The 16,340-nt window shown below is 40.1% G+C and overlaps 1 protein-coding gene across 2 annotated transcripts in view; it reads right to left on the bottom strand.

Moving 5' to 3' along the window:
- Positions 1-8,587: 8,587 nt before the first annotated feature.
- The window catches only part of pcdh11 (protocadherin 11), a 128,902-nt gene continuing 121,149 nt past the window's right edge, over positions 8,588-16,340 (bottom strand). For both annotated transcript variants that reach the window (XM_051954342.1, XM_022189014.2), the window contains exon 7: positions 8,588-12,986. In XM_051954342.1, the coding sequence (XP_051810302.1) occupies positions 12,523-12,986 (464 nt within the window). In that variant the 3' untranslated portion in view covers positions 8,588-12,522. The remainder of the gene's footprint in view (positions 12,987-16,340) is intronic.

Genomic DNA, 16,340 nt, shown 5'->3' with positions numbered 1-16,340 from the left:
AAATATGTAACAGTGTGCAGTGTTTGGTATAAACCTGCTGCTGTAACTGAGGGAAAAAAATCGGACAAAACGCGCAAAGAACAACAGGTGTTGCATGAAGGGAAGGAGCCAGATCAGGAGTGACTTTTTAACTCAACATGCAAAACACCGCCGCCTCTCTCCGTTCATCCCTGGACTAACTGCTAAATGTCAATGTGTTGCTACAAATGAGGAGGATTTGCTGGCGGTCATTTTCAATCACGCTGCAGCATCTATCTCATCATCTCTGCAGAGTTCCTTATAAAGCCTTGTTTCCGGGAGCAAGAAGCCACATGCTGCTCTTGCTTTACATGATACTTCCTGCATCCAATTACGAGCCATATAAGGGTAATTTCCTCAGTGCTGCATTTGCATTCTGCATGAGACGGGCAACAGGGATGTCAGTCATTAATCATGGCACAATGAGGGCTGTCAGAGCATTGTCATGCTTGTCAAATGTCTGCACTCTAAACTCCCTCCAGTTATCAAATCCAGATCTCTGACCCACCTGCAAAGCTTGACAGAGCTGGAGGTGACCTCTCTTGAGCAGGTAAAAGCACAGGGATGGCGTTTTGTGTGTGTGTGTGTGTGTGTGTGTGTGTGTGTGTGTGTGTGTGTGTGTTTATCTGCCTCCGTGTCCTTCTTCCTTCTGCTCTTGCCCCATGTCATTCTCTCTTCGTGTGTGTGTGTGTGTCTTTGTGCATGTGTGCATTTTGTCGGCTAAAATCTAAATTAGCTAATCGCCGTGCTTGCTGCTTGTGTTTTCAGGCTTTTCGCAACCAATGAAAGCATAATGGCGAACAGAGTTTTAGCAGAAGCCGGTGATTGTGTGCAAACATAAAGAAGAACCCGATAATTAGGTGGTGCTAAACAATGCTAATTCAGCTGTGGCGAAGCTGAAAAACAACAACAACAAAAATACACTGTTGGTTTTCTGGAGCCTGGTGACACTAAATCCATGCCAGAAGCACCAGGTTTGAGACAATGAAATGTTTGCACTATTTCAATTGGCTTTGTGTCACCTCTTCTTTTCGGTTACTCCAAATAACGCCTTGATGTCCATTATCTGCACACATAATTGCTATATTGATTTTCCTTGGTGCTTTTTTCCCTTTCATCCCACCATGCTTCCACTTGCCATTGTGCAAAAGTTGTTCTTGAAAGCAAAGGTTGATTGCTTAGAATAACGCTGCTTTTGAAGGATGAACCATATCAGTGTGTTTGCATATTGTGTCTAATTTGTGCATATCGCATGTATTTCACATTATAGCCATCCGTTTTTCAAAGTGCACATAATTTATCCTCTCCTGTTGGCCAGTGCGTTCTCTCAGTTTCAATAATATAAGATGCAGTCTGGTCCAAAAAAGTGTAGATAGCATACATAAGCAAAGTAAACACTGTAGTAGGCTATATTAACTCATTCATTATCAATTTAGTAATCTAGCAACACTCCAACAACAAATAAAACCTCTAACCATGGAAATTGATTATATATTCAAACCACAAACACAACACACCCTGCGTCAACACTGTTGTTTTGTTTGATCTTCCGGATTTCAAAGAGGAGGGAGAGGCATCCTACCATCGGATAGACTCTGACAATAAACTCCATGGAGGAAGAGCTTCAGGGACTTGCTGCCTTAACTGCAGGAAAGCTGCGTGTGTGCTGAACATGAACAGGCTTGTCAGGCACAGTGGCTGCCCTGTGATACTGTCTTTAGATTCGCACAAAGAACTCGCAGTAAAAGCAGTTTCACTGATGCACTTCCTTACTGCGAAAGGGGCATGATTTGAACTTAGTTTCTTTTTATCATCCATCAGGAAAGCCAGCGTTGTACATGTATCTTCTTCTTTTTTTTTTTTAATTTTGCAGCAAACCCCTGACAAAGAGAGAGAGGGAGACATGCAGATCTTGTTAATGGATTTTTGGAGTAACAAATACCAACATTTTTTAGTCATCGTACCAGTGTGGCTATATAAATGGTCACTTTGTTCCAGACTAAAATATCTCAAACCAAGGGGTTGTATGAACTAGCTGTTTTTGCTGTTTTAATTGTCACTGAGTGAATATTTACAATTTACAACATTAACACTGATGGTGAAAATCTGATGGCTGTCTGGTGCTGATCAACAGTAACTTTAAGCGGCTCAGACACAACACTCTAAGCAACTGTGGGCATCAGTGGTCTGTCTCTTTCTCAACACAACATCAAACATCCCACTGTAGAATCAACAGGTCACAGAGGGGTGCAGCTGCGCCCCTGATGCAGTCGTAATACATGTTGTGTGATTCCTCCCGGTGAAGCGAATGCCTGCAGGATTGAAAAATTCTATGTTCCATTCAGTCTTCTGATCACTTCCCTGGCAGAAATGCTTTCCGACTTCAAAACTTTTGCTGGAGAGCTGCTGCTAATCATCTCCTGTCTGCAAATTTGTTCATATTTCAATTGTCCTAAACGGTATTGTTCTTATTTGCTTGCACTAGGCACAGTACTTTTTTTAGTTCTCTCTGTTGTCACTGCGGAAATTTTAAATAAAATGAAAGGTAATCTACTTCTTGTTGTGCTGAAAAGAAAAGTGACAGCACAGTCTGTCTCTCTGTTCATCTTTTATGTCCGTGCCCTTATAAATGCAATCATCTGTAAATTTTTTCTCTATTTTAATATTTTTTTTGATAGAGTTGTTTTGGAAATTTAAGCACTATTTAATATGTCTCATTATAATAAAAAATGAAAATTAAAATGACTGGTAATGACAGACTATGACAGAATTTTTACGACCCTGTCCATCAAATGATGCGCAGTGAGAAAGTCTAATGCAACCTTTGCTCAAAGCGTTCCAGACGGATTGCCATGAAATTTCACACAGACATTTATGGACCCCAATGGGCGAATCTTACACAGTTTTGATACCCAGACTTGTCATCTAGGAATTTTTCATCTTGACATTTTTATTTGCTGTGAATTTTGTTGCAGATATTCTTGGTTAATATGAGCTGGTGCAGTGCCCTTTAAAAAAAAAACACCAACAACAACAGTTTGGGACCTTGGATGGAGACAAAGAGTAAACAGGACGGTGCTGTCTGCGGCTGCGGTCTTGACAAAGTGCTCCAGGATGCTTTGGCACCGCAATTGTGATGGAGCGATCGGCCATGTCTAGTTTGCAATGCTTCCACAGGACCGTATTGTTTGGTTTCTGTCTAAAATACTCCCACAGTTGAGTAGATGAGCATTTTAACATGTAGCTTGCGCTCTGGAAATCCATGCTTTAATGAGGCGCAGCCATCTTAGTGACTCGCTGTTGAAATCGATGATGTTTTTATGTTGCCACAGCCGTAGACTTCCTTTTCCAGTCAATTCTTTAGAACATAATTGTCTGGCTGCATCTCACTATCCTTCTGCTATAACAGAAAAAAAAAAACACTCCAGCTTGTTTGTGTTTCGTCAAACCAATCAGAGTCGTCAGGGGCAGGGCGACGCCAAGGATGCGGCTTTGATATTCATTCAAAATACTGGCAGGTGGAATTTTTGTGGTGGAGCATTTGCATTTAGGAAGATGATGACTAAAATGGAAAATGCGCAGAAAAAAATCTAGCAGCACTGCTTTACAAATCCTCGGCAAGATTTTACAGTGTGGTAGGTTGTTTTTGGTAGCGGAGAAAGATGGTAACATGCAGATAGCAGATGGGAAGGACAAAGCTGCCTTAAATGAGCAGCCAAATAGCGTCCTACATCTGGTGAGTCAGCCCTAATGTAGTCATCGACTGCAGTTAAATGTTTGCCTTTTTGTGTTTCTGGCAAACTGCCAATCCAAACAAGTCGAGAGAAACGAACAGCACAGATTCCTGCTCCTGCGAGTCGATGATTTTCATGATTCTGACATTTCCTCAAGCATCACCAGGGTGGGTATTATAAAATACCCACAAAACAAATAATATTGCTGTCAGAATCAGCTGGAGTTTGTGCGTATTGCTTGTTAGCTAACTGGCTAAGCTTAAGTGGTGAAGAGTAAAAATCTCACGTCCAACAAGCTCGTAGCGTCTTACACTGCAGCTTCTAATTTCCAGCAAAGAAACACAGACTCACATTAAAAATATTGTGTTTTTCTGTAGAGCAAAAAGATTTAAACAGAAACCCAAATTAGAATAGCAACTGCAAGACCAAAATTTAATAACAAAAAAAGAATTTCTAAAGAATTGAACTGCAGTATTGCAATACTGTGATCACTGTGAATGACAACGAAACCATGGACTTTGGTACAGTCTCAAATCTTAAATGTTTTTTTCACATTAATTGACTTAATGACAGTAATCTGTAAATCACTTTTAATTGCACTAACCTGTACAACATTTACAAGTAAAGTGTGATTGAATGCAAATCTCCTCCGGATCAAGTGTGCAACAAGCATTCTGAAATAAAGACACACAGCTGGATGCATTTAATCGTGCTGTATAGTCGACTGTTCTGATGGTAATTGCTCTGTAATGGGGGTGGGAGGATCCTGGCATGGCTGCAGTTCTCCACTGTCCAGGAGAACAAGGTCATTGTTAATTACTACCAATTACCCCAAATTTTGACTAATCATTTAGGTCCTCTCTGACGACAGTGAAAGCCCTGTGCCTAACCCACTTTCAAAACATCTCACTACTCAACTGAGATCATGCTGAATGTTTTCATCTTCAGCCACATAGTTAATATCACCGTCATCGTGGCGCTCTGTCCATTGGATGACTTCCTGTGCTTCACTAATGGAGACACCGTGCGCATGGAAGAAGCTACTCCTGTAAAAAAACAAAAAAAATACAGTCCGTTTCTTTTTTTTGTCTTTTTCTAATTATAGCAACATTGGCCTCTCGGATTTCTCAGTCACTCGGGTTTATCTATTGTCACTAGAGTGCCACATGGTGGTGTAGCTTTTTAGGACAAATTCTTACCTCTGTTTATGTATTTATGTCACACAAAAACATGGGGAAGAGTTTTGTGCTGAGCTTCCCTGGAGTAATTTTCTGCCAAGTGTCCCTAAAGGTTGAACAGAGATGGGAAAGAAACTGTTGGGGACCTCTGCCCTGAGTGTGCAGAATACCCCACAGAAACATTCGAAGCATGAGGGAGTAGATGCTGTTAGTGGTTTTGAAAGTCACCGCAGGCGGGTGAATGTGTTGAAATATGCTATCACTGCTTTGCCTCTCTTTCTCTTTATATGTTTCCCTTTGTCTTAAATCTGATTTCCTTTCTTTTGCAAAGCACTTCAGATTCCTTGCATTTGAATTAAGCACCAATATTCTTCTGGAGATCTGTTTTCTTATAGGGTTCACATAATGATCAAACAATGATAAGATTGAAGAGAAAACAATATTCTGTATGTCTTTCAGGGCAGCTGTTTTCTGTGTTCTGATTTGGATTAAAATCTAGTCTTCTTTCTTGTTCAGTAGTGGTAGCACAAGGTTTTATTTCACATCCAACAGAGTTGAGTCCACAATAGAGGAGTGTCAGTGTGCACAGTCAAATAATATTGGTTCTTAAGCCACCATGAGACACACTATCTTCTCTCTCCAAAATCCTTTATATGAGTCAGTCTATTTTCTGGTCTCCAACATTCCTTTTTGTGTACGAGAAAGTTTCATTTTGTATTTCTGGCCTTATCGCAACTATCTCATTTTCCCATACAAAAAGCTACAGATTTATCCATCTGCTGACCTCATTTTCATGGCCATGCTGAAATCTTTTAATGTGTGTATACTCAGCCGTCCCTTGGATGTCGTTGGCATGTCTCCGAAGCAATTTTCTCAACTATGAATAATTCACCAGATATTATTCCAAAGGTCATCTTATAGTAATTAGAACCCTGCTGTTGACTAAACAGCCTCTAGGTACCTGATGGCCAGTTTAATTACAATTTGAAATGAGTGTACTGTTTGACAATTTCTATATGTTCTCCTGACACTTCAACAGATGACACCTTGAGAACTAAGTATGCTTACACTAAGTTGGGCTTGTTAGCAGATGGGGACGGAGGGTGCGGTGGTGTCTGTGTGTGCTGGTACGATCACAAAGTTCTTTCTGTTCAAATATGCAGTAATTACTGGAAATGCAGATTGGTGTAGTTGGGTATGTGTTTTGACAGTGCGGACGTCCTCGGGACTGTCACTGTCTCATTATTAGCCAATTACCATGGAAAACTAATGGGGCAGGTCACAGCCGGCTCCCTTAAAGAGACTGGCGACGGAGCATATGTTGAAGATGCGGCAAGATGACACAGTCCAGCAAGGCTTTGCAGTGTTACGAGCTACATGACACGGCTCTTTGTGTCATGCAAGTTAGGAGTCAGTGCCGAGAGATCCTGTCATGTCCTGTTGTTGTGAACATCAACCCCTGCACTATACTGTATGCCTGAGGTTTCCTCTCTGAGGGCTTGTATGTATTAATAAAAGAACAGTGGATAAAGCATTAAGCCAAAAGGGCCTCAGGTAGGATACATAGCCCAGGGGGATTGTTGAGGCTTTTGCAGAGTTTGCCTTTGAGGCATCAAAGCTTTCATGGATGGATGGATGGAGAGAGAGATGGATACATGAGTTGATGATGATGGATGGATGGATGGATGGATGGATGGACGGACGGACATGGAAGGTTGGATGAATGGATAAACAAATAGACAGTACAGGTGTTTTACAAACAATGACCAAAAAGCAAACAAGCCAAAATCACAAAAACTGCAATGTCATGTCCAATTTAGATTTTTTTTGGTTTCTGTACTGTATATGAGGCCAAATGTAGAGAAGACAGCCTTTGAGTGTCAGTGAGTCATGACGGTGATGCACGGTGAGTCAAAACTACATCAAAGCTGTCATTCTGAACAGCCGCAGCACATAAGCGGAGGCATGTTTTTTTTCTCCCAATGACTTAAACTTACATGTGCTTCTTGACAGTGTAGAACCAAAAGGCTGAAAGTGTTCCACTGATTTTGCTCTGAAAAGGTATAAGCAACCTCTGTCTATGGGTCATGTTAGTATGACAATCCCGAACACTCTATAAGCAGTGACATTGTGAAAGGAAGCACATTATTTTGCATTGTTGGACACGTCAAAAAATATAAGCACTGAGAGTTCTGCCGTTCCTAAAGAAAGACAAGACAACCAAGGCCCTGAAAAGGTGTCATGGTGCTTTTTAAACTCTGTCTTTTTTTGACCACATAAATGTGAGATGCAAAAAGTAGGAATTTGTGTTTCTTTCTTAATTCTTTCTAACTCCACAATGGTAAAATTATTACTGAGCAGCCTGGATAACTTTTTTCTTTTTTTTCCCAGTAAAACATGGAGCTCCATAACAATCCGAGCATTGATTTATGGTTTTATTTACATTGTGAATTGGATTAGCAGGTAATGGAAATGAACTGCAGGCTAAATTTGCAAAAGTCTAATTAAATTAGACTTCATGCGACTATAATCAATACCTTTATTTTAATAATGGATTATATGACTAATTTCATTGCAGGAGTTGTAAGGAATGGAAATTACCACCTCACTTTGTATTTTCCACCTGGCTTTATAGCATCTTTCAGCTCATTGTTTTGGTTTTCCAGCCCATAATTTAGCATTTCAGTTAGGTTTAATTGCAGTCATTATTACTGCAGCAGACAGCTGTTTTCACTGAAAAAAACCCCTCCAAAAATCAAACAAGAGACAAAGAGAGCAACTAGCTAGTGAATATGGAGTAATGATTAGCAGCTGAGCTTTAGATGTGTCCCTCCGGAGTTGGTGGAAAGCGGAAACAAAAGTTTGACTTTTCGAAGTTATGAGGTGAGAGTTTTGTCAGTCACGTCTTCGCAGGTTGGTTCTGCTGGCTCAAATGATTGGGCTTCCTTAAATGAATGACTTGATGCAGGTTTGCTTGCAGTTCGGACACCTGCTGAACTCTCTGATGTTTTTGTAGCTACCACCCAACATAGATCTATTCCACTTAAGGCACAACACAATCACCACATGAATTGTATTTAACTCTCAGCTACTTCAGAAGAGATGTGTGACAATACTGTGCCATTATGCTGCTGGAGAAAATGTGTACTTATAGGACAAAAATCTGCAACAAAGGATACTAAGAGTCTGTCCACACTGAAATTTCAAAGCTTGTGAGTATTTATGAGTGGAACTTTTTGACCTACAATCTTTTTCTTTTTCTCGCTTTTTTTTCTTCCTTTGTCTGCCAACGACCTTATCAAGCCAGGTCAAACTATTGCATTAATATAAAATTGGAAGCTTGGAAATTTCAGCGTGCCGAAAGCATTTGTGTTCTCTACTGTGTGTGACTAAGGTTCTGATTTTTTTTCCCCCTTCTCATAACTATACAGGTGCGTGTCATAGGTTGAGCTGTTTCCTCACTAGTGTTAATTCCAGAAATGATGAAGGTGAAATGCCACATCCCATTTGGTGGCTCTTACATCATTATCTTAATTGTCATAATTGGAACGTGGCGACAGTTTGCTCTCATGTCACATCTGTCAGTGATGCGACAATGCTCTCAGAAAAACCTAACCAAGCAATAATGTACAGCGAAGGACACGCGTGATCCGTGCATTCTTTTGAGGGCTCAATATTTAATGGCTCAAGTAAAATTCCATGACAAGAAAAATCATTTCACCATATGGAAGGTCATTTTTTTCATAGATTCAAGTGGGATATCTTACAAAGGCATGACAACACAGACTGTATAGCTTTAACTGACCAATACAGATTTGCTGGCAAGCATTGAAGCCTTCTCTCAAAGCAAACTTGACCTGACTCACCGATGACTAATTTACAAGCATATACTTAAGTCTTATATTTTGATATAATTTTTGTACAAGATACATTTGTGTACATAAAATACTCTGGCAAGATGCATGCCAGTGTATACACACACACACACACACACACGCGCGCACACACACACACACGCATACATGCAAGGAGACGCTCTCGCTCACTCACACACGAAATCACCTATAAAGACATTCAAACACACTCTCATCAATATTATGCATATGTGTCCACTAACATTACAACAGAGATTGTCATCTCATCACTTCTTATGTTTTCCCTTTTTCCTTTGTATTAACATAGTAAATTCCGGTATTTAGCCCGTAGCCTTTAGCCTTTTACAAAATGTCTTCCTAGTTTGTCACCATTATTTCCAGTTCTTAGGGGTACTGCTATGTACAGTTTAAAATCCAGCTTACCTGACAGTATAGATAATTGATATTTGTGTGTATGTAGAGGCTCAAGTGGTTACGCTCACCTCACAAGGTTTGATTGTGTACACTGTGTAACATTTGTTCCCATAAGACAGACAAACAGGTAGAGCAGTAAACATCAATACCGACACTGAATCTAATGATGGATGCATGAAGCACGTAGTTTAGTCTCAAAATGCCTCGTGGAAGTCCAAACAGCTCATGCAAATTATGACACGGGTCGACGTGGCAAATTGCGACACGTATTTCAAATAGAAAATCTTGAAAAAATTAAAGAGGAATGTTCTGTTACATGTATAGCATCTTCTCTATTTCTATTGTTGGGGTAGAGAGGGCGTTAGAAAAATATGAGAAGAACATGGAGAGCAGAAACATGCAAAGTGAAAACGGGACCACTCAACATTTAGTCTTTTTCACTGTTGTTTTTTTTTTTTTTGGACGAATGCAGAAGTTTGACAAGAAGAACACCTTATTTAAAACAAAAAAATAAAAGAATGGACAAGTATATGATATGCTCTTTCTATAAAAAACACACACTCCTTTTACCCCTTAAAGGACATCTGGTAAAAGAAAATACTCCCGATTATACAATACAAAAAGAAAAGAAAAATTCACATTAGTATCAAAAGCAACATCCTAGTGGTGTACATTCATGCAGTTGTTATGCTATCTCCCAAGAACAGGTCTTTCAATTAATGTAGCTGCTGAAACTTTACAGTACACAGGAGTTATGTAGGCAGAGTAAGTAAAAATACAGTGCGGGTTACAGATAAATAAGTCTGTGCTTACTGTACATGTGTGATTGGATAGAGTAATTTAAATAATCACATTTTTATTTCAATGTGACAGTGTATTGTTCCATACGTATTCCATAGAAACTCTTCCTTCGTGGTATGAGGAAGGGCACATTTTTCTGTGTCTTATTTATAAACACTCCACCGGCAGATAACGTCTGTTTATTGTATTTAACGGATGGGAAAGTTTCTTAAAAATCTAATTAATATTTTTTCAGTTTTATTTTTGTTGGAGACAATGAGCTGAGAATATACTTAGCCTACTTCTTCACGTGTTTGTTGATTGAGACAGAAAAGACTTCTGAGGATTTTTGAGGCAAATTTTGAATCGCATATTATGAGTCAAGTGTTGGATCTGCATTTGGCAGCTTGGTAAAATTCCAATTTGCAGTGACATTGTGATGTATGTTCCCTTTGATATGTGCTTCTTTTGATTAAAAATGTATTGTTTATACCACTCTGTGAGGCATGTCTGTCCTAAAACAATGAAATGAGATGAAAAGTGATCGAGAAAAAAATAAAAAGTGTTAGTAAATGAACTGAAATTGGATTCCCAAACAGGGACACATTGCTCAATGGATGTTTATAGGAGGGTTTATTTAAGTTGCCTGTTTTGAATTCAATTCATTTTCATAATTGACTGAGGTGAAATTGAATTGCCCCTTTTCTTGTCCTTGACACACTGTTCCTCTAAGTGATCATTTCACTGAGACTCAGATAAATCCTCTTTATAATGATAAGAGTCCTGATCCGAGAGAATAGGTGTGGTAGCTAAGAGCATACAAACACAATTTGCCTTGCACCTTCCCTTGGGAATACCACGTGGAATTATGGATTCAGGCCTGTTCCCAATTTGCAAGATGCTACGAGAAAATGAATCGCATGAATCATATACCTGATGATGTAGACACCTGGCTTGGATGTTTCTGGAGAGAAAAATGGATATCAGCAAAGTCACTTATTGCTGTAGCAATAGATTATACTGCACCCAATCTGTTACAACAGCAAGTTAGTCTGAAGTAGTTATTATCATCAGTACAATTTACACATCCAGGCAGTGATGCAGTGTATTTATTGAAGCATGTGAGGGAGGGCCTTTCAAATAGTGCCAATGTCTGTTCTTATGATAACTTGAGAAATAACATCAATAATTCAGTGAAACTCGTGGCCCTGAAGAAATCTGTGCACTCTGGTCTATTATTCTATTGTCATAAAAAGTCATAATAGAAACTTTGCAGTCTAACTTTGATGAATGAAAACAGAATAATAGTAAAAAGCAAGAACATAGATGTGGATAATATGATGAGAGTAGAGAAAGTGAATAAAGCTGCTATTTCTGAGCTCCTGTCACCTTTTCACTGCCCCCGTACATGCAGACTGTTTCTCGATGGCCAATAGAATCATTCTAGACCTCCTAACCACAATAAGGGTCACTCCTGAGATCACACATCAAAGTAATTAGACTGAGAACTTCATAATTGGCTCCATGGCTGTTATTATGTGAATGTTTCTGAGCAGCAAAATGTGAGAAATCGAAACAAAAGGAAGAAAACAAAGGGTGCATTTCCAAAGCACATCCGTCTGCGCCTTTCAAGGCTAAGCTACTGAGATAATGGCTGGAGTGAATATTTTCTTAATGGAGTTGGCAGAGATGGAACAATCACCATATGGAAAACATCATGTGTATGTGTACAAGTTTGTATTTTATTGTTTAGGAGGGGTTTGTTCTGTGTACTGGTCCATGGTGAAAATGTAGAATGCAAAAGATGAAGATGTGGTGCTGTCTAACATTGGCCTAGTTATGCTTTGTAGACTTTTTTTTTATATCCTTCTGCAGTCCCCTGACCAAAATAGACTTCTAAAACACGCTCAGGCAAGACAAAAGAAACATCTTCCACCACCAAAGGAGTTTGTGCCACGCGTTATACAGAGCAATACTTCACTAGAAACTTGAACAGAAATACCATCCACCCAGAGCTCATAATTAACATTTAGCCCAATTTAGCTCACTCAACACAAAGTACTGCATATGCATTTTGTTTCTGCACAACAAAAGGGCCTTTTAGGACACAGTTCTCCTAAGCTGGGCCCAAGGAGCTTAAACTGTATAGTGGCATCTCTTATCACTAAGCAAACATCACCAAACTGAAAGCAAAAATATCTTGTTTTTTTTTTCTCCTGTGATGGATCTACTTTGGTATAGGACTACCTTTTATTTATTATACATTGGGAGTGCTATGTTAAGAGTTTTCCTTTCAGATGCTTCAGCTGTCAGACTCATTCCATATGATTCTGTTTGAATAACATCACCATGGTCTAATCCATTCTCAGATGTCTTCATTAGTGAAACTGAGCTTGAGCTGGTCATAGTTATTCCAACTATGCAGACCTCCACACGTACGCATACGTACTAATCATAAAGTCATAAGCCATCTATGGATGGAGTCACATGTATGTCAGGCCAGTGAAGATCTGTCTTTTACTATTACAACTGGTGCTCATGTAAGAAAGAGCTGCTGCCCACACCGGTGGGTGTCTGCTGCCCAGGAGAGGAGAAGCTTGCCAGAGGGATGACCTTGACAGGGTCCTCCTTCTTACTACTGCAGTGTCTATCCAGGGTGTTGTAGAACTGTGGCCGGTTGATCCCTTTGTCCAGTTCATCTTTTTTAGGCACAGACCTGCTCAGAGTATGGCGGCCATCCATGACCCCCATGCTGCCCATGTTAGCTTTGACTCCCCGGGCACAGCTCTGCTGGAAACCAAAGGAGGGGAGGGTGGCGGTGATGGCGGCGGTGGTCGGGGTAGAGGTGGGGCTGTTGCTGCCAGGACCCTGGAACTGGGCCAGGGCTGGGGGCATCCAGCAGCTGTCGGAGTGGCCCAGTATTAGACACTCCTGGGTGCAGGTCTCAGAGGCTTCAGCCAAGGCTTTCTGCAGGTTCACCTCGATGGCTGTAAAAAAGGAGAGAAAGAGAAAAAGAGGAAAACAGCATAGTTAATACAGCAGGTCAGAGCATGCAGAGAGTGTTACTAGAATTCAGTGATTTCACATAGGTGATGTAAAGGCACTGAATGAAGTCATGAATCATAATGTAAATAGAAGAAAGTTGTCGTCTTATCAGATGTTGACCCACAAAATGTCAGCCTTTTAGCTCGATGAAAGTCAGTGATAAATGTTTCATTTCATCTTGTAATGAGAAAAACATCAGCAGAGCATTTAATTTCCATTGGTATTCCCACGACTCTGTCTGTTTACCTACAATATGCAGTGAATTCCCTGTAGCTTAATTAGAGTTAGAAAAAATATGTCTTGCTGTATGTGTCTGGGATTGGCTTTACTGTATTAAATATTTAATGAACATCTTAACAAAGCATTGTTTATTTTAATCACTGTCAGTGTGACACACCTTAAACCCTTTTGATCTTTCAGAATCAAAAATAAATCTGGTCAAATAGGAGAACTCAAACAGTGAGCACAGGGAAAAAGACACTGTGTTGTTTCAGGATCTTGCCAGCATCTTTGGCATATTCAGGTACAGTTAATGGTGCCAACACTTTGGCTGCATGCATGGAAGAGAAGAGAAGACTGAAAACCAAATGAAGAGGAGAGCGGGCAAGGCTAAGCACTCAAACTATCTTATCTCATTATCCCGGCACTGACATCACATGTGGAATGAGTCTGGGATGAGGCCTCAGCATTGAGCCTCGGCAATAAAGGCTGTCATGCCAGATAATTAGAATGTAAAACAGTATGCACCAAGGCAACCCGGAGCCTGCAGTGTTATGTTTCCTAGGCCATGCGAAGGAAAGAGAGGGTCCTCATTCAAACATCACATCGCTCCTCGAGGCCTCAGCTTCAAGCTGTCATGTAGAAATTATTTAGTGTATTTGCATAAGTAAGAATGCGATAAATAATTAAGCAATCTTAGACCCTAGTACACTGGAACGGCTATTTCCATCGCATACAGTTCTGCATACTCTGGGTAATTCTCTTCCACGGACATCTGCAAATCTTCCCACCACCTTGTTATTGTTTTATAGCATTCTACAAAATGAAAATGAATACTCTGATTACGCTGTGTTAGTGATACCAATTCGGCTTGCAAAAAAAACTATCTAGATTGGATCCTAATGGCCCAGCGATCACCCTTTTTTTTGTAGTTTTGTGCTACCATAGATTGAATGCCACGGCATCAACTTTAATTATGAGAGCAGTGTCTGAAAATGAATCGCCTAGTATAAATTGTGAGGATATATTTGGAGTGCCCACGTGGAGTCAAATCTGTCCTCTCCATATTGAACTGAAGCTGTGGAGCAGGAGTGTATAAATCCCCTGGGCGGTAAATGTGTCACCTTTCAGAGGGTCACTAACTTCATTAAGGCAAAAATGGATGCTGCTTTCTCATTCTCTGAGCTTGCACAATAGGACTGAGCCAAGTCTTGGCCATGCCCTCACTCAATCTTTCTCCAAGTGTTTTCTGCCTTTGGTGGTGCCTATTTGGGGTACTGTTGTTTTTGATGTGGCAATGCAATTAGCATGAGTGTCATAATCCAATCTTGCACTCAGATACATTAATAAATATTTGTTGTGTGTTTTTTTTTCATTTGGTTTCTTTGTTACTGTAACTTTTTGATCCATACAGTGAAAGATGAAGCTGTCTTTAACATATCGTGCTTTACAAATAAAAGCTAATCTTCAGCTCTGTGACTTTGCAAAGCAGTTTTATGTCAACACCTTTTCAATGCCTACAAATTCTGCATGAAATATCTCCCAACAAGCCTTTCCAAAAGACATGTGCCTGTACCAGTTTCTATTCCAGTGGGATAGTTTGACTAGGCGGTGGCGGGTTTGGGAGGGTGGGAGCACGGCGTGAGTGATGTCGCTGACAGCTCTTGCTGCTTTCGTCAGCTAGAGGTATGCCGCAGCCTGCTTGTGATGCCGCTGTCTTTTGTATTCAGGGGAAACAACTGTACCCCACGGAGCTTTCGGGAGAAATCACACATCACTGACGCCACAGATCCCCTGATGCTGTGAACATTCTTTTCTACATTCCCTTCAAGGAAATTTGAATGGCAGACAAGTGGGGATAATGGCAAACAATGGGGTGTAATAGACAGCGTGACTGAGATCAGACCTACGGTTCTCATTTGAGATGATTCATCTTTACTGAGCAGTGGTGATGCGTTTGAAAAAGAACTCTGATACCTGTATGGTTACTCTGTAGAGTCAACTGAGCATCAAATACAAGTTCAGCTGCAATCATCCCAAATACCTGACTGCTGGTGCAAATTAAATGGTATTCAATTGAAGTTTTTTTTTTCTTTCTTTCAAAACAACCTAGTAAGCTAATTTGACAGCTCTGGCACAAGGTGTTCTATTATACATGGTCCTGTTGTGTAGTTCTACTGGTTTCAAGTTGATCTTATGGTCATACGCAAGGTCAGCAGCAGAGGCAGCCTACAGCAGTCTTGTTTTGCAACATCAACACATCCGTTGGCCAGTCACAGATCGAATGCTGCCGCATCCACCTTCAGCTGACCTTCCATTTGTGTGGTCAAACATTACAGCTTGTACAAACATTGAACATGTGTAAGAGAATGACTTGAATAGGCTGGACGGCATACAAAGCATTTCTAAAAATGTTAGATTTTTTTTTCCATTACGTGAAAATATTGTACAAATTGCAGCGCGCAGTTTGACTGAACACAAGGAGGGGTTGACACAGTGCATAGGGTTCTCTATAGCAGAAGTAATAGAAATCCTTGAACTTGGAAATACAATGGGATTGGACACAATAACTTCAATGCCTGAAATGTTTTGCTATTCATTCTGGTGGCCTTACAGCAACTTTGGAAGATTCAAGTATTGTGTCTTTTAAGCATTGTAAGCAGAGGAGAAAAAAAATATAATCAGCACTATTATCACATCAACATTTTTCAAATTTTCTGTAGTCCAGAGCGCCAACATAGACTTCAACCCATTAAAAACTGAATAAAAGCCAAAATATCCTTTTAAAAGTGCACGTCTGCTGTACTGGATTGCATTATACCACATCATTGTTCAGCCTATTTTCAGCCTTCAGCTATTTTTTGGAATATTCCAATTAATTGCCATGCAGGTGATACACTGATAAAACTATCATTTAAATTATAGCTTTACTACAAGACCATCACAGAAAGCAAATCTATTTCCTGATCTAAAGCATACAACTTTCATGCATGGCCGACCAATGTTTTCATTCCACTGGTAGATATGGCTTGTATGCTGGCGCAGTCCTGTCTACCAGGAATTATGTTCTTATACAA

The sequence above is a fragment of the Acanthochromis polyacanthus genome, chromosome 10 (genome assembly GCF_021347895.1).
Source record: "Acanthochromis polyacanthus isolate Apoly-LR-REF ecotype Palm Island chromosome 10, KAUST_Apoly_ChrSc, whole genome shotgun sequence".
Lineage (NCBI taxonomy): Eukaryota > Metazoa > Chordata > Actinopteri > Pomacentridae > Acanthochromis > Acanthochromis polyacanthus.
Note: the sequence above shows the minus strand (reverse complement) of the source record. Positions and strands in the feature narration are given on the sequence as shown.